General features: G+C 32.4%; 6 protein-coding genes across 6 annotated transcripts; 5 read left to right on the top strand and 1 right to left on the bottom strand.

Annotated features, from left to right (window-relative positions):
- Positions 1–244: 244 nt before the first annotated feature.
- On the top strand, positions 245–12,586 carry DYN1 (dynein heavy chain; the record flags this gene model as incomplete). Its single annotated transcript, XM_011278164.1, has 1 exon — positions 245–12,586. One exon carries the CDS (start codon positions 245–247, stop codon positions 12,584–12,586), a length of 12,342 nt encoding a protein of 4,113 aa, XP_011276466.1.
- A 275-nt stretch (positions 12,587–12,861) lies between these two features.
- BN7_1209 (AMP deaminase 2) lies at positions 12,862–15,195 on the top strand (the record flags this gene model as incomplete). The annotated part of the gene is made up of 1 exon (XM_011278163.1): positions 12,862–15,195. One exon carries the CDS (start codon positions 12,862–12,864, stop codon positions 15,193–15,195), a length of 2,334 nt encoding a protein of 777 aa, XP_011276465.1.
- Positions 15,196–15,461: 266 nt separating this feature from the next.
- Positions 15,462–16,214, top strand: BN7_1208 (6-phosphogluconolactonase; the record flags this gene model as incomplete). The annotated part of the gene is made up of 1 exon (XM_011278162.1): positions 15,462–16,214. The coding sequence occupies one exon, from the start codon at positions 15,462–15,464 to the stop codon at positions 16,212–16,214; it is 753 nt and encodes a 250-aa protein (XP_011276464.1).
- Positions 16,215–16,236: 22 nt separating this feature from the next.
- CPD1 (2',3'-cyclic-nucleotide 3'-phosphodiesterase) lies at positions 16,237–16,947 on the bottom strand (the record flags this gene model as incomplete). The annotated part of the gene is made up of 2 exons (XM_011278161.1): positions 16,237–16,595; positions 16,944–16,947. 2 exons carry the CDS (start codon positions 16,945–16,947, stop codon positions 16,237–16,239), a joined length of 363 nt encoding a protein of 120 aa, XP_011276463.1.
- A 3,051-nt stretch (positions 16,948–19,998) lies between these two features.
- Positions 19,999–20,730, top strand: BN7_1206 (response regulator; the record flags this gene model as incomplete). Its single annotated transcript, XM_011278160.1, has 1 exon — positions 19,999–20,730. The coding sequence occupies one exon, from the start codon at positions 19,999–20,001 to the stop codon at positions 20,728–20,730; it is 732 nt and encodes a 243-aa protein (XP_011276462.1).
- A 628-nt stretch (positions 20,731–21,358) lies between these two features.
- Positions 21,359–23,404, top strand: BN7_1205 (uncharacterized protein; the record flags this gene model as incomplete). Its single annotated transcript, XM_011278159.1, has 1 exon — positions 21,359–23,404. The coding sequence occupies one exon, from the start codon at positions 21,359–21,361 to the stop codon at positions 23,402–23,404; it is 2,046 nt and encodes a 681-aa protein (XP_011276461.1).
- Between the last annotated feature and the right edge of the window lie 313 nt (positions 23,405–23,717).

Genomic DNA, 23,717 nt, shown 5'->3' with positions numbered 1-23,717 from the left:
CTAATTCATAACCACATATTATATGTAGCGTTACCAGTACGACGTAATACATAACTAATTATGTAATCCTATTTTGCCATTTCGCGACCAGCATCGCGAATTTTTTTTGGCGTTTGGAGATTTGGCGTCTACTTTTTGTTTAGATATTTTACTACGACAATAACAGATCTAAGGAAAATCAAAGGGTTGAAAACACATTAGGGAAGAGCCCACAAGAGAACATAAATAGAGGGTCCAGTGTAATATGAACCAGACAGAACAATACACACCCATTGAGGTGGATCTGCTGGTCAACCATGTTTTCGGTTTAGCCAAAGCATTGCAGGGCGCTAAATCAGAACATATAATTTATTTCAATAATGATGATTCAAAGGCTGTTTTACATGAATTTGTATCAGATACTCTACCATGCTCACTTGCATTGCTAAATAATGGTGATTCATGGAAAATTTCAAGAAATTTAAGTGATTTAGATCAATTGTCTTCACTCATTGTTATAATAAAAGATATTGGTGCCATTGTACAAGAGAAAAGATTAGAAGAACAAATTCAAGTCATAAATTTACCAAATACAAAAGCTTCATTCGATAAATTGAGATCATTGGTGAGCTTTGGTGTTGGTCCATATTTTGATGCAATCACTGCAGCATCAAAGAGTGAAACTGTGTTCTCCACAAAAAAGAAGATTAGTGAGTTAGTTTTATCACTTAAAAATTTAGACCAAGCTATTCAAATACCTGATTTATCAGTTACTCTACATCCAGTTATACGTAATGCTATTGCTAATGGTGCAAACTTGGACAACTATACTGAACATATAGATAATGAAACTTTGAATGATCCTTCATTTTTGAACAATATACAAACAATTGTCAATGAATGGGTGAAAACCATACAGGATGTTACTAAGATGGAGAAGGCCGTACTAGAAGGATCAGCAGCTGATGAGATTAATTTTTGGAGATCAATGGAAAGTTCTTTAGAAGCCATCCAAGAACAATTGGATTCTCAAGGGGTCCAATTATCATTAGAGGTTTTGAAGTATGCTAAAAGATACCATGCTACTGTTAGTTTTTTTTCAGATATTGAAATAAAAGAAGCTACAGCAAGAGCAGCTGATTATAACAAATTGATGAAAGACATTCCTCTAAATGAACTACTTGTGGCAGAAGATTTGGATAAAGTTGAAGAAGCGTTGGTGTTAATTTTGTCACATTTGAAAAAGATTAAACTTACATCATACCCCGTTAGCAGAGCATTACCTTTCGTTGAAGCCATCTCGTCAGATTTGGAAACAAAATTGAAGCCAATGCTTTCGACAATAATGTCTAAAGACTTTTCAGAATTTACAAATGCAATTACCAAACTAAAATCACTTTATGATACTTGGGAAAGACACACTAAAGAGTTCACAAATATAGCTAGAGAACTGTTGAGAAAGAGAGGTGAGAAATTTTTGGTTGTAAAGATAAACTCCAAAACTACCCAGTTGAAAGAATATACAGAAGAGATAGAGTCATTCAGAATCAGTCATAACGAACTTCTACGCACTTTACAGAATGATATCATTGATGAAACCGCTCTTGACTTTGCTTACGATGCTGTGAAAGATGTTGATGTTTTCTCTAATCACCAAAGCTGGAAAGATGCTAAAAAGATTTATGAGAAGAGAATTCACGATATTGAAAATGATATTGTTGATACCATGAGAAACTCATTAGACAAAGCCAGAAACTCCAATGAAATGTTCCAAGTATTTGAGACTTATAGAAACCTTGTTACTAGACAAAGAATACGAGGTGCTACACAAGAATACCAATCTCAGTTATTAAGTATTGTCAAAGATGAAATTAGTCAACTTCAAGATGCATTTACGAAGAAAGCTGACGAAAAGTATCTCACAAAACTTCATGACTACCCATCTGTTGCATTCACTTTACTTTGGGCTAAACAAGTTGAAAATAAATTAGCATTTTTGACTGATAGACTAGAGTTAATCTTAGGAAAAGACTGGAGCTTATTTGCTGAAGGTCAAAAGATTTTCGCTGAAGTCTCAGCATTGAAAAAAAAGTTGAATACAAAACCTATATTTGATAACTGGTTGAGTACTGTTAGTGAAAGTGAACTTAAAGGTAATGTTTTTAAGCTCATAAAGGAAAAGGATATAAAGTTACAGGTTACATTTGATGAAGGATTTATTCAACTTTTCAAAGAAGTTCGTGCTTTAAGCTGGCAAGGTTTTCAAGTACCCCACAAAGTGGTACTTTCATCTAGACACATAAAAAAACTTTATCCACATGCTGTAACATTGGCCGAATCAGTTGAAATATTCCCTTTGGTGCTATCATCTATAGAATCGCTTCAAGATTTCAAAATTCTTGTATGGTCTGATAAAGAGAGGATATACCATTTATTGGAAAAGTGCTTGGATATTAGCTGGGAAACACTTTCTAGAGCTCATGATTTGAAAAATATTGAAATTGAAACTTCTGAACATCTAGAAGAGCAGGCTGTCATTGAGCTTGAACATTTGATTTTTGATTTGCAAAATAAGCTTGAGACTCTTTCTGAGTATAGATCTCGTTTGAATCAGCAGATCGAACTTTTAAGAACATGTGAATATAAGTCATCTGAATTTGCAGCTGTTATTTCTGGTATACAAGACTTGGTTGATACAATTACTTTTGAAGGTTTTGGAAATGTCAACGATTTCACCAAAAAATTGAATTTCATCATAAGAAAAACATTGGTGGATCGTCTATTATCGGAGGATCTTTTTAAACTTAAACTGAATCATGACATCGTTATTGAATCATACGTCTCAGTATCTCCACCATTAGAGTCCACCAAAACAGAACTATTTTCAGCTTTTCAAGACAAGGTAAAAGCCATAACCAATCAATCAAAAATTACAGTGCGTGATATCGAAGGTAGTGAGATTCAGGAATCACTTTTCAACCTTGAAGAACTAACAGATCTTTATAAACTTTCAGAAAAGTTCATCGTCGATGTCGAAGAACAGTACAAAGGTGCAAGAGCTTTTGTGGATTTATGGTCCCAATTCGAGGCTTTATGGAGCTTCCAATCCAACGAAATATACCAGAATTTAGAGTTAGATGACTGGTTTGAAGTGTTGAATGAAGTTAAAAATTCTAGACAGACATTTGAAACAAATGAAACTCAGAAAACATTCGGTGTGTTTATTGTGCAGTATGGCTTGGCTAGAGAAAAAGTTAGATCCAGTTTTGCATCTTGGAATAAGGTGCTTTTCCAAAATTTTGCTACGTTTTTAATGGAACTGATTAAGGATTCACATGATTCAATCGTAAAAGCAAAAACATACATGGAAACAAAATCAGTCAATTTTTCGTCAGTCGAGGAAACCGTTTTGATTGTCACCAAAGTCCAAGAATACAAAACTTTACTTACAGAGACTGGTGAACTAAAAAGTAAGTTACAACTTGGTCAAAGTACACTTTTCAGACAAAGATTCAAATTCCCACATGATTTTGTTTATGTTGAACAGATTGAAAATGATTTTGAAGCATTATCAGAGCTTGTCGATGATTTATCTAAAGCTATAAATTCCCAAATGGACGTCATTGTGAAGAATATTCAGTCTGAATCACAATCTCTAGAGAACTCTATCACTCAAGCACAATCAAACTGGGATCAACTAAGACCTCAATTAGATGCTAGTGACCCAAAAAGTGCATTAGAATCATTATTGTCATTTGAAAAGAGAGCAGCGGATTTAAATTCAAGAGTTAAACTTGTTACACAAGCAGCATCATTGTTATCAATCCCGATCAAGCTAGCATCAAATTTGACTATTACATTAGATGAAATCAATGATATCAAGTCAGTTTGGATTTCAATCCAAGGTCTATGGAACAATCTTGAAGAGTTAAAGAACCAAAGATGGAATGATGTTAAACCTCGCCAATTAAGAAAGGAACTGGAAACTCTTTTGACTTCTACAAGATCTATGCCAGTGAGAGTTCGTCAACACAAACCTTTTCAAGCATTTTTGAAAGTTATATCTGATTTTTCAAGCTCTCAACAATATATTATCAGTTTAAAAGAAGACCACGTTAAAGAACGTCATATAAAATCGTTATTCAAGAGTCTTAATAAGTCATATAGAAGCAACTTAACTATTGGTGATATATGGGATTTAAGTTTGGTGCTAAATGTTGGCTTGGTTAACTCAATTTTAGAGCAAGCTAGTTCAGAAAAAGTATTGGAAGATACACTACAAAGTATAAGAGACTACTGGGACAAGGCTACATTTGAGTTGTTTGACTTTCATGGTAACTCGCTTGTGAGAAATCTAGCTCCATTACTTGATCAAGCTTTCTCTGATTCACAAAGCTTACAATCAATGAGAAATTCACCATTTTACCGTGTTTTTGAAGAAGATGCATCACAATGGGAATCCAAATTGAGCAGTTTACATCTGTTGATTGATCTTTGGGTTGAACTACAACGTCAGTGGATAGATTTGGATGGTATTTTTGACTCAAAGTCTGGTATAAGGAAGCTTTTACAGAACGAAGCTTCTAGATTTCAAATGGTTTCCAACGAATTTATGAATATTCTGAAAAAGTCCTTCAAACAGAACTTAGCCATCGAAGTATTAACAATAACAGATATTTACGGTATTTTCACACGATTATCAGAATCCTTAACCAGAATTGTGAAAGCATTGAGTGAGTTCTTAGAGAAACAAAGAGATTTGTTTCCTAGATTCTATTTTATTGGTAATGAAGATTTACTTGAAATTATAGGTAATATGGGTGACTTCAAAAGAATCTCAAAGCATTTGAAAAAAATGTTTGCTGGTGTCTTTGATTTGGTGATTAATACTGAAAACTCATCAATAACACATATTAAGTCTATAGAAGGAGAAACTGTTGAATTAATTGACCCCATCTCTTATGAAAAGTATAATAGAGTTGACGAATGGCTTACACAACTAGATTTTGAGATCAAACACACTCTTTCCACTCTTCTTGAGAGATCAATCAGTGATTTTAAGTCACTTTCATTCCCCGACTGGTGCGCCAAGTACCCATTACAAGTTACTTTATTAACCCTTCAAGTTACATGGACAGAATCCGTTGAGAACTCATTGAAAGATGGTATGATTGAACAATATGCAAAAGACTTGGATCAATTGTTAGGGGATTTGTCACATCTTGAATCCGATAGAAAATTCAGAGAAGCTTTAATTATCGAGGTAATTCACCAAAAGAATGTGGTCGAGGAGCTTCGTCAGCTTTCAGTAAAACATTTGAACAACTTTGCATGGAACTGCAAACAAAGGTTTTACTATGATGCAACATTATCTGATAAGATAGATAGATTGGAGATCAGACAGGCATCATCAAAGTTTACTTATGGATTTGAATACTATGGTATTATGGAACGTCTTGTGTCAACACCATTGATGGATAATTGCTTTTTGGCAATGACAAGTGCATTGGATCAAGGTCTTGGTGGTTCGCCATTTGGTCCTGCTGGTACAGGTAAAACAGAAACCATTAAAGCTCTTGGTCAAAATTTAGGTAAGATGGTGTTGGTCTTTAATTGTGATGATTCATTTGACTTCCAAGCTATGGGAAGGTTATTGTTGGGTATTTGTCAAGTTGGTGCTTGGGGTTGTTTTGATGAGTTTAATAGATTGGATAAGAACATTTTAAGTGCTGTATCTTCTCAAGTTGAACAAATTGAACTAGCTTTAAAATTCAAAAATGAAAGTGTTACACTTCTCAATAGAGCTACAAGTATTAAACATGACACTGGTCTATTCATCACTATGAATCCAACTTATTCAGGAAGAGCAACCTTACCAGATAACTTGAAGAAATTATTCAGAAGCTTTTCAATGAAGTCACCTGATAGTGTCATTATAGGTGAAGTGTTATTAACCTCCCAAGGATTCCACACAGCTCGAGACCTTTCAAATAAGGTTGTTTCATTCTTTGGTAAACTTTCTGAAATATGCACTAGACAACCACATTATGATTTTGGATTACGTGCTTTGAAAAGCGTGTTAGCAAATGCAGGTAAAATCCATTTATCTGGAAAGCTGAAGCACAATGAAGATGAAGAAAGATTGTCTGTGATGAGAAGCTTAAATGAGATGGTGAGCCCACGTCTTTTAGATGTTGATATAGAAAAATTTGGGGAAACTCAAAAAGAATTTTTTGGTGATCATAATCTTATAACAGATGAGCTAGAGCTAGTCGATACAGCCAAAGAGCATGCCAAACAAAATGGTCTTGATTCCCGCGATAGATGGTTAACTAAGTTAGTTCAATTATTCAAGGTTCAAGAAAATCAACAAGGTATAATGATCATTGGAAAATCAGGAGGCGGTAAAACTACATTATGGTCATCATTGCTAAAAACATTAGCGCTGCTTGATAACAAAGAACCTTTGTCATTCATTATAGATCCAAAAGTCTTATCCAAACATGAATTGTTTGGTCAATTAGATCCGGTAACAAGAGAATGGAATGATGGGTTATTTACATCCATTTTGAGAAAAGTTGTTGAAAACCTACGTGGGGAACTCGATAGGAGAGTCTGGATCATATTTGATGGTGATGTTGACCCGGTATGGGTGGAAAGTTTGAATAGTGTTTTAGATGATAACAAATTATTGACTTTACCAAATGGGGAAAGAATTCAAATACCAAAAAATGTCAGATTTATCTTTGAAGTTGATAACTTAAACCATGCCACCCCTGCAACAGTGAGTAGATGTGGAATGGTCTGGCTTGAACAGACGCTAGTTTCGCTGGATGTGATATTGAATCATGAGATTTGGAAATTATCCAATCAGCCATTATCTGGATTGGAAGATCTCCATTCAGACATACTTTTGCACCATCAACAACGTTATTCTAAAATAGCAGGGCCAATATTACACAGCAATTCTTTGAAAATCGCACAATACAGCAAAGAGCAGTTAAATCATTCAATGGAAGTCGAGTCATCATCATTAACTAAGCAGATGTTTATATTTATGAAAGTATTTTTGAGAAAATTCTTTGAAAGTGAATTATTTGAATCAAGCTCTGAACTCAATGATCTCTATATCAAACGGTCCTTATTGCTATCTATCATTTGGGCTTATAGTGGAAGCTGCTCTGTCGGTGAAAGAAGTAAATTTTCAAAATTTCTCGGTGACATTAAAGAATTTAGTGAGATCCGTCCTGGAGATGAAAGTTTCGATATATTTGATTATGATGTAACTGTTGATGGTGAATGGATAAATGTTGCAGATTTTGTTGAAAAGACTTACCTTGGTCCTGAAGCCGTCATTGATCCAAGCACCGTTGTGCAAACTGTTGATACAATTAGACATGAAAATGTTATACACTCAATTTTGCGTGAGAAACAGTCCTTGATATTATGTGGTCCACCAGGATCCGGTAAAACTATGACGTTGTATGCTGCTCTTTCAAGATCATCTGACATTGATGTGTCCAATTTGAACTTCTCTAAGGAGACCACGCCCCATGTCCTTCTTAAAGCCATGGAACAGCTTTGTGAGTATCATAAAACAGTTGAGGGGTTAATAATGAGACCAAAAGTTACTGGTAAGAGGGTTGTGTTCTTCTGTGACGAAATAAATTTACCTAGGGTAGATGACTATGGTACTCAGAGTGTCATTTCTTTCATTCGTCAGTTGATAGAGAAAAATGGGTTTTGGCGCGCATCAGATAAACAATGGGTATCGCTATTCAATATTCAATTTGTGGGTGCATGTAATCCTCCTACGGATGCTGGTAGGTTAAAACTTTCACCAAGAGCATTGTCACACTTTTCGTTGATCATGGTTGACTATCCTGGTTTTAAATCTTTAACTCAAATATATGAAACCTTCAGTAATGCGGTTTTGAAAAAGGTTCCACAACTCACTGGATTTGCCCAAGATTTAACATTTGCAATGCTTGATGTCTACAATGAGTCTGTCAAAAATTTCACCTCAGATAAACAGCTTCATTACATATACAGTCCTCGTGAACTAACAAGATGGATAAGAGGTATATATCATGCTGCAAATTCATTAGATCAATTCAAGCTAGAAGACCTTGTCAGAATTTGGGCACATGAAGGTACAAGACTTTTTAGTGACAGATTAGTGAACGAGACAGAGAGAGTTTTTACGGCAGCTTTGATAGATTCTGTTGCATTTAAAAGATTTCCTGGTATAAATCATCAAGAAGTTTTACAAAGACCTCTTCTATACAGCAATTGGCTAACAATTGATTATGAACCCGTTGATAAAGAAGAGATCAGCTTTTTTATCATCGAAAGACTTAAGGTATTTTCAGATGAGGTTATGGATATTGACTTCGTTCTTTATGATGATGCAGTAGACCACATTTTGAGAATTGATCGTGTTTTGAAGCAGCCACAAGGCCATTTGATACTAGTGGGTCCTAGTAACACTGGTAAATCAAGTTTAACCAAATTTGTTTCTTGGATTAATGGGTTCAAGGTCGTTCAATTAGGTGTAAGCAGGAATTACACACTAGAGGAATTCGATCATGTGTTGAAAGATCTCTTAAAAAGAACGGGTGTCGATGGGGAATCAATTTGTTTCATTGTTGATGAGTCCACCATCCTTGATGGTGCGTTTTTAGAAAGAATGAATTCTTTACTTGCAAACTCCCAAATACAGGAGATTTTTGATGCAGATGAATTTAATATGCTTTTGACATCATGCAAAGACCGTGTGCAATCTCGTGGCTTGTTGCTTGATACATCAGATGAGTTATTCCAATGGTTTACACAACAAGTTGCTAATAATTTACATGTTGTTTTCACTATCAACGATCCAACTGATACTTCCTCACCACAAATCATCACTTCTCCTGCATTATTCAATAGATGTGTTCTTAACTGGATGGGTCCTTGGTCCACACAGACTTTATCTCAGATATCGTCGACTTTGCTTTTAACAAGTCCAATTGATAAATCAGATTATGCTGCTCCTTCTGGTCCAGAAAATGTTGGCTTGAGCGTCAAGACATATAGAGATGCTATCATTAATTCATTAGTTAATATCCACTTGAGGTCAACAGACGCTGGATCTTCTGGCAAAATTTTATCGCTTATAAATAACTTCATCCGTGTTTTACGTAACAAAGATAGTGAACTACAGCATGGACAAAGGCATTTGAATTCAGGGTTGGATAAATTGAAGGAAACTGTTATTAAAGTTAGGTTTTTGAAAGAGGAATTATCTAAAAAAGAGACGCAATTAAAGGACAAAGAGAAAGAAGCCAGAACCATGTTAAATAAAATTTTAGAAGAACAAAACGAAGCAGAGAGAAAACAAGAAGCTTCAATAGATCTTCAAGCTGCTCTAGAGGAACAAAATGTCAAATTAACAAAACATCGTGAACGTGTCATGGAAGATCTTGCACTTGCAGAACCTGCTGTCTTAGAGGCTCAAAGAGGTGTTAAAAATATAAAGAAACAACATTTGACAGAACTCAGGTCGATGTCCACACCACCAGTTATGGTTCAAATCACTCTTGAATCTGTTTGTAATCTTCTTGGGTATCACGTTTCTAGCTGGAGAGATGTTCAGTCCATCATTCGTAAGGATGATTTCATTTACAATATAGTAAACTTTGATTGTGAAGCACAAGTGTCTATTGAATTGAGAAATTTTATGGAAGAGACTTATTTAAGCAGAGAAGACTACAACTTCAATTCTGCTGATAGGGCAAGTAAAGCATGTGGACCCCTTTTACAATGGGTGGAAGCGCAAGTTAGATATGCAGTTGTTTTAGATCAAGTTGGTCCATTGAGGGAAGACATGGCTATATTGGAAGAAGAATCAAGACAAAACCAAGCCAGATTGCTAGCTATCGATGATATGATTACAGAGCTCCAAGAAAGCATGGAGAAATATAAGGATGACTATAGTTATTTGATCAGAGACACTGAAAAAATTAAAACTGAGATGACTGAAGTTCAAGAAAAAGTAAAACGTTCATTGGAATTAGTGGAGAGCTTGTCTGAAGAACGCTCAAGATGGGCGTCGAAGGTGAAGTCTTATACGCAAGAATATTCTAATATCACAGGTAATTCTATTTTAGCAGCAGGTTTCTTGACATATCTATCAGATAAAGATCATTCTAAGAGAGCTCAGTTATTGAGCAGCTGGAAACAAGTTTTATCTCGATGGGAAATCGAATTTGATGCTGACTTGAGTTTCCTGAATTATTTTTCATATAGCTCAAAGATTTTGGAATGGCAAAATCAAGGGCTCACCAATGACGCGCTATATTTCGAGAATGTTACAATATTAGATCATTCAGATAAAATTCCGCTCATAATAGATCCTCTAGGTGAAATTGTTGAGTTTTTGAAGCAGCATCTTGCACCTCAAAAATTGACCATTACAAGCTTCTTAGATGACTCATTTGCTAGAACACTAGAAAATACTATGAGATTTGGTGGGAACATTCTAGTTCAAGATGCTGAATACTTTGATCCTATCATATCCAGATTATTAAACAGAGACTTTGAGAAAGTGGGTGGTAGAGTACTTGTGAAAGTGGGTAATAGGGACCTTGATTTATCACCCAACTTCAAAATCTTCCTTCATACTAGAGATCCAAGTGTTCAAATATCATCATATGTCAGAGCAAGAGCAATGATTATAGACTACACATTAACAGAGAGTAGTATAGAGAATCAAGTGGTTAACATGGCATTATCACATATGAGACCAGATGTTGAGGAACAGAGAATTGAATTGGTCAAGCTAGAAGGAGAATACAAGATCCGCTTGGCAGATTTGGAAAATGAACTCTTGAATTCTTTGAGTGAATCCAAAGGAAACTTGTTGGATAATGGGGACCTTGTTGAAACATTGGAAAAATTGAAGCTTGAGTCAAGTGAGGTCCAAAAGAAGGTTTTAGAAACAGCTGATGTTATGAAGAAAGTGGGAGAGATCGCAGAGTCATACGAACCATTGGCAAAAACATCATCTACGCTATTCACATTATTGAAAAGCTTTAAATCAATACATCCATTCTATGACTTCCCATTAACAACATTTATTACATTCTTCAAAAATGCTTTGTCTCAAGTGGGAAAATCAATCGAAAACGCAGCTAAAATCTTGACTGTTGGTCTTTACAAGGAAGTTTTCAGTAATGTTTCACTCTCTTTATTACATTCACACAAGGTCTTGCTCTCTTTAATAATTGGTTTACTTCATGAAAGTGAAAATGGAACTTATGCATTTTTCCAGGTTGTGTCTTTGTTGCTCAAGGCTATTTCTTCAAAGGGTCCAAATCCCGAGTTGGTAAAGCAGGCATTGAAACTTCTATCCATCGAGGTTACTAATGAGGAAATTCAAAGATTATCCGGTTTATCAGATGCTTCTGTATCAAGTGAATTAGAAAAGACACATAATGTAAGCTTGTCCAGTTATGCCCCATTGTTAGACGGTATTTTTTCAAAAGGTTCTGTTAGTAAACTTCAACATGGATTTGAGTCATTATCAGAATTTGCATTTACTGGTACAGGTCCATATTCAACAAAATATGGGTTAAGTGACATTGTGGTGAAAACTACAAGTAAAGCAATTATTTTATCTTCCACAAGAGGATTCGATGCATCTTTCAAAGTAAGGCATTTGGCTGAAGATCTGAATAAGAAAGTTACAATGGTTGCCATGGGGTCTCTTGAATCCAATGGTATAGCAGAAGCTGAGCTAGAGAAATGTTCGAAGAGTGGTGATTGGTTGGTATTACAAAACGTTCAAACATCTTTGAAATGGTTAGAACTTTTAGAGAAACGTATTGAAGGTTTAGCTCATAATGATGGATTCAAACTTTTCTTAACTTGTGATGTGAATTCCGATATACCTACTACTCTATTGAGAGCATCAGAAGTTTTCATTTTCGAAAATCCACCTGGTTTAAAACCAATAATTGCTGAAAATCAAAAATTGAATATTGGTAAATGGGAATCCAGTAAGCCTATGGAAAAGAGACATATATATTTCCTTTTGACTTGGTTCCATGCAGTTCTTCAAGAAAAGGGTAGATTCATACCAATTGGTTTGCGTAAGAATTATGATTTCAATGATTCGGATTTCGAAAGTGCTAGTTTCATTATAGATAGGTGGTTTGAAAGCTCATGCCATGGAAGAGATAACATTGCTCCTGAGTCCATTCAATGGGAAGCAATTCAAAAACTTGTTGGTGAAATTATTTATGGTGGTAAAGTTGATGAAGATGAAGATTTGAAAATTTTAAAGAAATTGTGTCAACATATTTTTACCTTAAAATCATTTGATCATGACTTCAACATGATTGAAAATGATGTTACAATTGAAAGCGGTATAATTTTATCACCACCTGAAGGAAGAGAAGTTGCAGATTATAGTTCATGGATTTCTAAATTACCTGATATCCAACCACCATCATGGATCGGATTAGGAGAAAATGCTGATCAAATCATAAAATCTAAAGATCTAGAGAACATCTCACAAAATGCAGTCACTCTCATTGAAAGCTTGGGTCTACTGAAAGGTTGATAGTGCTAATAATTGCGGCATTTGTATATTATTATAAGTTATTATATTTAAGTTCTTAATTAAATGATGTGTAAGTTTTTCTAGGCCCGAATTCTAGCTCTAAAGTCTCGGAAAAAGTCCAAGTCTCTGAAGCCTAGGCCGTAGCTAGACTACGCATCGGACAAATTGGATCATATAACATCGCAACAATAGCCAACGAAATTAGCATTTGAAAGGTAAACAAACCATGAACACTTGATTTGAATATAAAAGAAGACCCCATATACCAGTCTGAAATGAGCCTCAATGATGTTGTTTATGATGAAAGGTCCCATCGAGCACAATTGAGTGAGAAACTCAAACAAAACTCAATCAACCTTATACCCATTGTTGACCAACTATACGAATTGGATGATGTTTCTAAAGTACCCATTTCATATAAACAAATAACTCCAGATGGTGATGTTATTCAAATGAGAACTAGGTTTGACTATCAAGCTTCCTTGGGTAGTTTTGAAGTTGATGAATTGACAAAGATTATGAATTCAAATACTAAATTAGCGGATCATGGTAATTTTGAACAATTACAACAATATTCAAATGAGATAAGAGTTTTTTGTAAAAATTTGATTGAATGTGAAAGCTTAAGAGACAAATATCAAATCATTTCAAGTCAAAGGTCATGTGATAATCCATTATATGATGATTCTTGGAAAAGTTACCCACCTCCACAACCTAAAGGATGGCATTTTGAAGATGAATTTGGAGCTGTCAATTATTTCCATGGTGAAGGTACTGAACCACATTATTCAGGTGAGAAATTTGATTTGGAACATTATAAAGAGAGAGTTATTAAACCCTATATGTCAAAATTGAAACCTGGTGAATCTGAGTTAAAATTTGGGCAAGGGAAACATCATTTGTATGAAGTCGAAGGTGTTAAACATGAAGCATTCCCTTCTTTTCACGATTTTTTAGAAGATTTGAACTTCATTATAGATACTAGCATAAATAAAACAGGTGTGATGTTATCAATGAGAAGATTAAAATATTTAAAATCCAAATTTGAATCATATATTTTATTAAATGAACAAAAGGAACAATCAAAGACTAAACTGAATCCACATAGAGATTTTTATAATTCGAGAAAAGTTGATAATAATATTGGACTTTCCATGTGCATGTCTAAAAAACATTTATTGAATGTTATTAATTTAAAACTTCGGGAAGAAACTAATAGAATAGTTTATGAAAATGAAACAACAGGTGAAAAATTAACATTAGAACAATTGTTTGAACCATATTTTGATACTACTAAATCTAAGAGATTGAATGTTGATGATCTCTTTGAGTTTGGATTGATTGATAGGAACTTTGATTTATCAGATGGGATAAACATTGATAATGATACAGATTATGAATCAATAATTAAAAATGAAACTTTATCCAAGATTGAAAAAACTTTCTTAAGAATTAATAATCATATAAATGGTGAATATTTAAGTGTTATTTTGAAGCAAGTGTTGACTGATTATGAAAAATCCAAATATCAATTTGGTGAAATTGGTATCAATTTTAACCTTTTGGAGAAGACTAATAATAAATGGGAAGCATTGGCTGATTGGGTTATTGATAATAAATTGGTTAGTTATAATGTTAAATGGATTATAAGAATACCAAGGAACTACAGTGTTTTGAAAAAAGCTGGATTAATAAATAGTTTCCAAGACTTCTTAGATTTGATTTTCAATAAGTTATTTGAAGTTTCTATAAATCCTGGATCGAACCCAAAATTACATTTTTTCTTAACCAAAATTTCAGCATTTGATTTATTATCAGTTGATAAACAACATCAAGATCATTCATTATTTGATGTTAAAGAATTGAAATCTCCAAGAAAATGGACAAATGATACAAATCCACCTTATAGTTATTATTTATATTATTTATTCATAAATTTCAGTTCATTAAACAATTTTAGGAAAACCAGAGGATTATCCACTTTCAATTTAAGACCACATGTTGCTTCAATATCAGATAAATCAGGATTAGGTGTCATCACAGAATCATTAGCTACATGTTTCCTTTTATCGAAAAATATTATAAATGGTGAAAAACTTTGTAATTATCCAGTATTACAATATCTTTATTATTTGAAACAAATTGGTATAACAATGTCACCTTTATGTTGGAATAAAACATTACAATTATTGAATGATGATGATAATCATATTGAATCTAATAGATTTGCATATGAAAAAAATCCATCAATTGAATTTTTCCAAATGGGGATGAAAGTTTCATTAAGTACAAATAAACCATTATTTTCAAGTTTAACAAGAGATCCATTAATTGAAGAATATAGTATTGCAGGTTCAATACATAAACTTAGTGGAGTTGATTTGTGTGAATTATGTCGAAATTCTGTTTTGATAAGTGAATATAACGGTGGATTGAAAAAACATTGGATTGGTATTAAATATCCTAAACAAGTTGAAAATGATAGTTATGTTGATTGGGAATTTACTGATGATTTTGGTATTCAAAGGTGTAATGTTCCAAATATGAGACTGGATTATAGACTAGATTCATTAAGGCTAGAACATGGGTTCTTAAAGAAGTTTAAGTAAGAGTAAATATGAGTGAATATGAATAAATTTTGAATAAATTTGAATAAAATGTTTATATTGACTGTCATCGAAATACGTGTACCACGGAACCTAAAATCCCGTCAAATTTTGATGTTGCGCTGTTCGAAAATTATTCCATACGAAATCGAATTCAAATAAAGAAGAAATAGTTTGCTAAATAACGAATTAAGTATTCAATTGATCCAAATACGATTCTTTTTAAAGATCTCAATTCAATTACATATTCAAAATCTAATATAATTACAATGGTCAAAGTTTACTCAGCTGCAGAAAGTTCAGAAGTCGCTAATTCAGTTGCTCAATATATCATCAAGGCACAAGATGAAGCTTTATCTTCAAAAGAATATTTTGATATTGCAATTAGTGGTGGTTCATTAGGTAAAGTTCTTAAAGCAGGTTTAGTTACAAATAAAGAATTAGGTTCCAAAATTCAATGGTCAAAATGGAGAGTTTTTTTCAGTGATGAAAGATTAGTCCCATTAGAACATGAAGATTCGAATTATGGTTTATTTAATGAATTAGTTTTAAAAAGTTTAGCACATGAAGGTCATGAAGGACCAACTGTTTATACTATAAATGAATCATTATTACATGATTCAGATACATCAAATGATGAAGCTATTGCTAAAGAATATGCTTCATTTTTACCAAAATCATTAGATTTAATCTTGTTAGGTTGTGGACCAGATGGTCATACAGCTTCATTATTCCCAGGTCGTAAATTATTAAAAGAATCAAATGTTACAATTGCTACCATTGCAGATTCACCAAAACCTCCATCAAGAAGAATTACATTTACATTCCCAGTTTTACAAAATTCTAAAAATATTGCATTCGTTGCAGAAGGTGAAGGTAAAGCACCAGTTTTAAAAGAAATCTTTGGACCAACTGAAAGTGGATTACCTTGTGAATTAGTTAATAAATTACAAGTTCCAGTCTCATGGTTTGTTAATGATGCAGCAGTTAATGGTGTTGATGTTTCAGTTTCTAAATATTAGCTAAACAATTATATATAAGATATTAATGAATATCAACTTGTCCTAATATTTCCCATTCTTCAACTGGACCTTCACAGCGTACTATTTTAAAAATTCCATTTTCCCATCCTATACCATAGTCTAATAATTCACCTGGTTCATTAATTGTTATTGAATCTGTATCTAATAAATCTTCTACCCTAGTTTTAATTGTTCGTATTAATGCATTATCAAAATGTTTTAAATCAGTATAAACAAGGGATAAATGAGGATCAAATTGATTATTACACCAATCCTGTGATGCATATTTTGATTTTGCTTGATTTTGTAATATGGGGAATTCAACATAAAGTTCTCTTATTATAGTAGCTAAACCAGCTAAAGTTTTAGTTTTATTTATACCTAAATAAATTTTTTTGAAGAAAGAATTTTTAGTATGTAATTGTAATGAATTAATTTGAATATCAATTGTTAATTTTGTATCAGAAGAACTTGATAAAGCAGCTAAACAACTTGTTAAAACAGTATCAACATCATTTATTGAATTTATTGATAATCCTGAGGTTATAGTTATATGAGGTTCAAATTTTGGTGAATTATCAAAAAGTGGATTTATTCCTATTATTAATGAGTCTAGTGTTTCATATATTGGTGATGATGGTTTAGGACAAAGCCAAAGTGCAATACCTTTTGATATTCATGTATTGTTAATAAATTATTTTAAAGATCTGGAGAACTTGTGATACTTACCCATTGTGATCTATAATGACTTATTCTGTGAGCAATTGAAGCAATTCTCTATGAAATATCAAATACTGAATCTAATTGAATAATCTAATACTCAATCTGTCACTATCTATCAAAAGTTAAAACCCTTTAAAGATGTTTTTAGTATAAACAATAAGAAATCTAGATAGCCGATGCCCGGGTAAATAACAGGAAAATTCAGTCACCTGACGCGTCACATGACAAACGCGAAAATTTTTTAAAATTAAAAAATTTCCAATTTCAGCGCAATTTTCATAATTTTCACAAATTTTAAAATTTTATTTTTACGAAATTCCTGTTTTGGGCTATTTTCATAAAATTAAAGTTTTTTTTTTTTCAAAATTTCCGCCAAAAATCCAAAATGCAAAGATTTGCAATCAACAAGTGATAAAGAATTTGATCAATAAGAAAGAAACTGAATATTGTAAAAAAGATCAAATATATAAACTGTTGGACAGACACCCTATCATCAGTTGCTGGACGTAAACTATCATGAGAAGCAGTTCTACCTGTAGTGGAAGTTGGTATTGGATTGCTTTGTGTAGTATGATACATAATGAATAGAATGACAATATTACACAGTTATTGAGCATATGATGACATGTTCCATATAGATAGAACCTTGTCTAGTATTCATAGGAATACTTCTGTTTATTTATATTATTTACCTTATTTCAATTATATCCAAACTAATAATCTTTAAGTCTTTGACTATCTTCATTTGTATAAATATTCTCATAATCTCATATGATTATTCTATTTATATTCATATGTAAATCAATTACATAATTCACTCAGATAGTAACTAAATATGGAAAGGCTAGAATTAGTATATTCTAACATAAACTTTATCAAAACCTTTAAATTATCCAGTTTCAAAGCAATTTTATAACAATGCCATGATGTTTTATGATATAAGGATATATAGCTGTGAATCATGAAACGGAAGTTGTGCTATGTTTACTTGATTGCGATGTATACTCCAGGCTTGTACAGGCGATGAAAAAGGTACAGATCGCAATTCTATATAGCCGAATGTCTCAGTAGAATATTACCATATAATAAATGGTATGATTTTAAAGTAGTTCAATTGATGATATGATTAGCCTTAGTTCCTTATAGTTAGAGATGAAAATGTTGGTTAATGAATCATGATCTGTTGGTAATTAATCTATATTCAAGTGGAGAATGAACAAGCTCATGGAGTCCTAAGACCTGACCGTTTTATTTTAATCAATTGTACTTGATCTAGCACTTTAGAATTGAATAGAAGATATGTGGAGAAGGTGACTAGTGTCAAGGGTTAAGTTTAGGCTATTTAAGCATTAGAGGTTAAATATTATGATACGAGTTTGTACTTATAAATTAAAGGTTTAATCTTGGAGTATCTTGGTGACGAGTATTGTATATCGAAAGTTTTAAAGTGATGGCACCATATTATGGAGCTTTTTAGAACAATTTCGTAGGTAGAGTCATAGGTAGACTCGTAGGTACGGTTAAATATCAAGTTCATGATGATAAGAAACCCTGAAGGAGATAGAAGGAACATCAAGAGCAAACTTGGATCTTTAATAGTTGGTGATGCAGTGAGTCAACTAGTCTTTGATTCATGTGTGTACTGTATCTCTGGTTTTGAATGATCCGATAAGTGATCAAGTACCTTATCCTAATTTGATAAGTTGGATCTACAACAATTTACAAGTGAACCCCATATACCTTAACAAGGGTTTAAATAATTGGATCAAATTGATTAGCAGTAAAGCATAAAGATCATCAAGTTACACACCTGTCATTTATGTATTCAATAGTATAAAAGAATGAGGTTAGATATCAAGATACCAAGATAATACTACCTGACCATTTCTACAAACAAGTCAAGTATCCCAGTCTTATTTACGACAAACTAGAGATATATAATGTACATAATACATTGGACTCTGGAGTCCTAATGATTCGTCTAATTAGGGCCACCCATAAAACTTTAATCTGTTGAGCTTATAAGTAAACTTGGTGAATCATCAATTTGAAAGAGAATCTTCATAATCTAAAGTGGTGGTTCTGGTGATTCACAAACTAAATTGTGATCTATAGAGGAGAAGATAAAGTACGAATCTAATGTATATACTATACCCTTCTTGGATATAATATATCTTAAATTTTAATCATGAGTACATTAAAGCCTGTTAACAACTAGACTCGTTTATTATTTGTATCTCAAATTATTAATTATTTATGTCTTCACGGCCCGATTGTATTAAAAATTAAACAGAGTTCTAGCCACATCTCTGCCTAGGAAATTTTGAAGGCTCTGTCTAGAACACTTTCCCGCTTCCAGTGTACTTCCAGTTTAGCCCCGTATGCTTCTAGCCCGGCTAAGCTCTGTCTAGCTGGAATCCTGTCATTCCGAAAGATCCAATCCCAAATCCCGCTCTGGCTAGCCCACTGCCCACCGTCCTGCCTGTGAATATAACATAAAGTAGCACAATTTCACTTCATTAACCGCAATAAACTAGTATAATACACCAGAGCAATAGAATACACTAGTATAACAAGTATACAAGTATACAACTACGATTAAATAGCAAATACACAATTCAAACAAATCAAACAAATCAGTGTAAATCAGGTACAAATCATAAAATTTCAATGGAATGAAAAAAAAAATCAACGCGATGAGTTTAAAATTCCCAAGTAATATTCCCTGCTGACTCTTGCAGGACACTTTGCTTTTTTAGCGATGATCATTTTAAGAATGCGGTTCTGGATCTTTTTAATAAAGATAATAAATGTTCTGGATCTGGAAGTACTTATATTATGAGTTATCAATTGTATATAATAAACTGGTTTCCTTGATTTCGTTTATTTTGGGTACTTTGGTAACTAAAGTGATTTCGAAAAGTGATACATAGATTCATTCCTTTAAACAATTTTATAACCATATTTGTATCATATTCATATAATCTACAAGTACTTTATCTATATCAATATCAGTTATACAATATTACAAATTATCATATATTAGAGAGTTCAATACATTATGAATGCAATTTTGAATCAAAATTTCAATACACCTCCATCTTCACCATTATTACAACCAAGATCATCAAGTCCTAAATCAAATACATCAAGATTAAATGAACAAGAGGAATTATTAAGTCGACAACATCTTGATATTGATTCATTAAAAGATTATACATCATGTTCAATGAATGGTTCAACACATACTACAAATCAAACAAATCATAACTTACAACTACCTTCTCCATTATCACCAAATTCAAATCCAACAGATTTTTTCACATTATCTAAATCAGAAGTTCAATATAATAATTCAACAAGTTCTTTAATAGATATACCCAATGATTTAAAATTACACCATGATGAAGAATTTAATTTCCTTTGTGTTGATGATAATCAAATCAATTTAACTATATTGAATAAAATCTTATCCAAAACGTTTAATCAAGCATCATTAAAATCAACATTAAATCCATTAGAAGTTATTGGAGAATTACATTCCAAAATATATGATGTATTATTTCTTGATATAGAAATGCCAGAATTGAATGGAGTTCAAATTGCTACAATGATTAGATCAATACCTTTTTTCAACTCCTTAACAATAATTGCAGTTACAAGTCGTTCATCACCACAAGATTTAGTGGATTATACAAATGCTGGGATTGATTATACAATTCCAAAACCAATAACTATAGATTCATCAGATTTTAAAACAATAGTTTTAAACACCATGAAACAAAGAAGATAGATACACCCAAGGAAACAAAACCGTTAGAGATTACGCACTATGCATATATCGGGCTATAGAAGAGTGATCATAAAGTTGAAATTCACACTGCTATGCTACTGAAACACGCTTGAAATGAACTGAAATCAAAACAACAACAAAGCCAACAACAACCAAAACAAGATGACAACAACTATATGAACAAGTTCGTTCAATAGTCTATTTATATTCTCTTAATATTTAATATTTAATTTTAATGAAAACGTTATGAAGTTATGAAAATGAAAACCAAATTTAGAAATTTTTACCCATTTTTTTTGTAGTAGTCCCGGAATTTAAAGACTTGAAATTAATTCCAGACCCCATTTAAGCGCATTAGTCTCTTGATATCCCATACTATTGCTGGGACTCTGGGACTACCATAGTTAATTTTTACGATTGCTTATAAAATTGCAGGGTCTAGAAGGGCTCAGGGGTCTGGCTAAATTATTTATATGCTGGTAATTTTTAGACCAATTATGAAGGACAAAAACATAAGCAATATTGATGGAATTTTATCAACTTATCAAATTTTATCTTTATCATTTGAACCCTTGAAGAGAAGATATAGTATTGTTACGTATCTGATTGATTAATTGACTGATTAACAATGTCTTTACAAAACTGGATCCAAGATGTCCAATCTGTGGAACAAATCTTCCAAATCCATAAGGATTCTAAAAACATACCTGACGAATGTCCAATTAATGACCCAATTGGTGGTGTTGATATAAGGTGTGGTCCAATTTTAAGATTAATTAGTTCTTTAGAAAATAATTCAAATAATTATAGAGCTTCAATTATGCTTGTTGTTAAAGGTTCAAGAGCTCCAAAGATTACATATGTTCAAGGTCCTGTTTTACCAAATTCTTTAGATGAATTAAATCAAGGTGAATATTCAAGTGAAATTTTTGCTCAAGTTGAAGATTATTCATTTTATAGATTTTTAATTAATACTGAATTAATTGAAACTGAACAAAAAATTAGATATACAATTAATGATTCTTTATCATATGATTTTTTTTTACCATCAGCAAATCAACCAATGAATATAATTTCTTATTCATGTAATGGTTTTTCATTATCAACTGATACTTCATCATATAATTCTTCACTTTGGTATGATGTTTTACAACGTCATCAAACTCAACAACGTTATCATGTTATGCTTGGTGGTGGTGATCAAATTTATTGTGATGCTATTAAAAACGCATCAGAATTATTTCATAATTGGTTAGAAGAAAAAAATCCAATAAAGAAACAACATCAAAAATTAACTCCTGATATGGCTAAATCTTTCCATGATTTTTATATTGAACAATATTTAAAATGGTATGGTCAAGGTTTTTGGGTTGGTACTCAGGGGAAAATTTTAGAATCTTTATTCCCAAGAGCTATGGCTACAATCCCATCTATAAATATTTATGATGATCATGATATTATTGATGGTTATGGTTCTTATCGTGATTCTACAATGGGGACTGAAATTTTCAAAGGTGTTGGTTCAATCGCCTACAAGTATTATATGTTATTTCAACAACAAGTTAATCCTGAAAATGATGAAAAGGCTTATTTGAAAGATCCTTCATGGATTTTAGGTTCTAAACCTGGTCCATGGATGGGTGAACCAAGTCATTCAATTTTCACCAAGTTGGGTAAAGGTATTGGATTTTTAGGTTTAGATTGTAGAACTGAAAGAAAATTGAAAACTATTGTTTCTCAAGATACTTATTCATTAATTTTCCAAAGATTAGAATCTGAATTGAAATCAGATCCAACTATAAAGCATTTATTAGTCTTGTTAGGTGTTCCAATTGCTTATCCAAGATTAGTTTGGTTAGAATGGTTATTAAATTCTCCTTTATTAGCTCCTGCAAGAACTTTAGCTCAAAAGGGTATCATTGCAAAAGGTTTAGTTAATGAATTTGATGGGTCTGTTGAAGTTTTAGATGATTTAAATGATCATTGGTGTTCAGCTCATCATAAAAAGGAAAGAAATAAATTAATTGGAAATTTACAAAAATTAGGTTCAAGTCATGGTGTTAGAATTACCATATTAAGTGGTGATGTTCATTTAGCTGCAATTGGGCGTTTCAAGACCAAAATGCATTTAAATCATGTTTTCAATAAGGAAAAATACCAACAACATAATGAAAATGTTAAAAGAAAACCTGAAGAAGATCCAAGATTAATGTTGAATATTATTTCTTCAGCTATTGTTAATGCACCACCACCAGATGCTATGGCTGGATTATTAAATAAAAGATCTGGTATTCATCATTTTGATCATCATACAGATGAAGATATGGTTCCAATTTTCACCAAAGATACAGATGAATCAATTCGTTCAAATAAAGAATTTTTAAATAAGAGAAATTGGGCAGATTTAATTTCTATTAAAAATATCCCAAATACTAATGGTCAATATAATCTTGGTGATGAAAAATTACCAGGTCCTGCTACTGGTATACCAAAAGATTTATCTATTAGAGATGAACGTGATTTAAAATATAAAATTACTGAAGATTCTCTTATTGCAACTATCCATGTTGAAAAAGATCATACTAAATATGAAAGTGAAACTCTTGGTTATGAAATCGCTATTCCGGAACTAGTTGGGAAATATCAATTGAAAGATATTGGTGTTAAAGATTGAACAGTGCAGTTTATGAGGAACAGTTTATTTGTTATAATATTATTAAGTTAAAGTAGTAGTAGTTGTTGTTGTTTTTGTACTATATATCATTTGTGTTTTTTTCATTGTAATCCATAATTTACAAGTTTTTCTAATTTATAATAATTTATTTTATTTATTTTATACAAGACTAAATACATTTTTATTTAATTAAGAAAAGAGGCTGAAAACAAGTAGTTTAAAAGTAATAGTTTGAATTGATTTTGGTTATATCTTTGTAATGCGCACGACTCATCGCATCCTAAAACAGTAATTACCCAATCGGGTTATTTTC

Source organism: Wickerhamomyces ciferrii, contig 00027 (genome assembly GCF_000313485.1).
Source record: "Wickerhamomyces ciferrii WGS project CAIF00000000 data, strain NRRL Y-1031 F-60-10, contig 00027, whole genome shotgun sequence".
NCBI classification, from domain to species: Eukaryota; Fungi; Ascomycota; class Saccharomycetes; order Phaffomycetales; family Wickerhamomycetaceae; genus Hansenula; species Hansenula ciferrii.
Note: the sequence above shows the minus strand (reverse complement) of the source record. Positions and strands in the feature narration are given on the sequence as shown.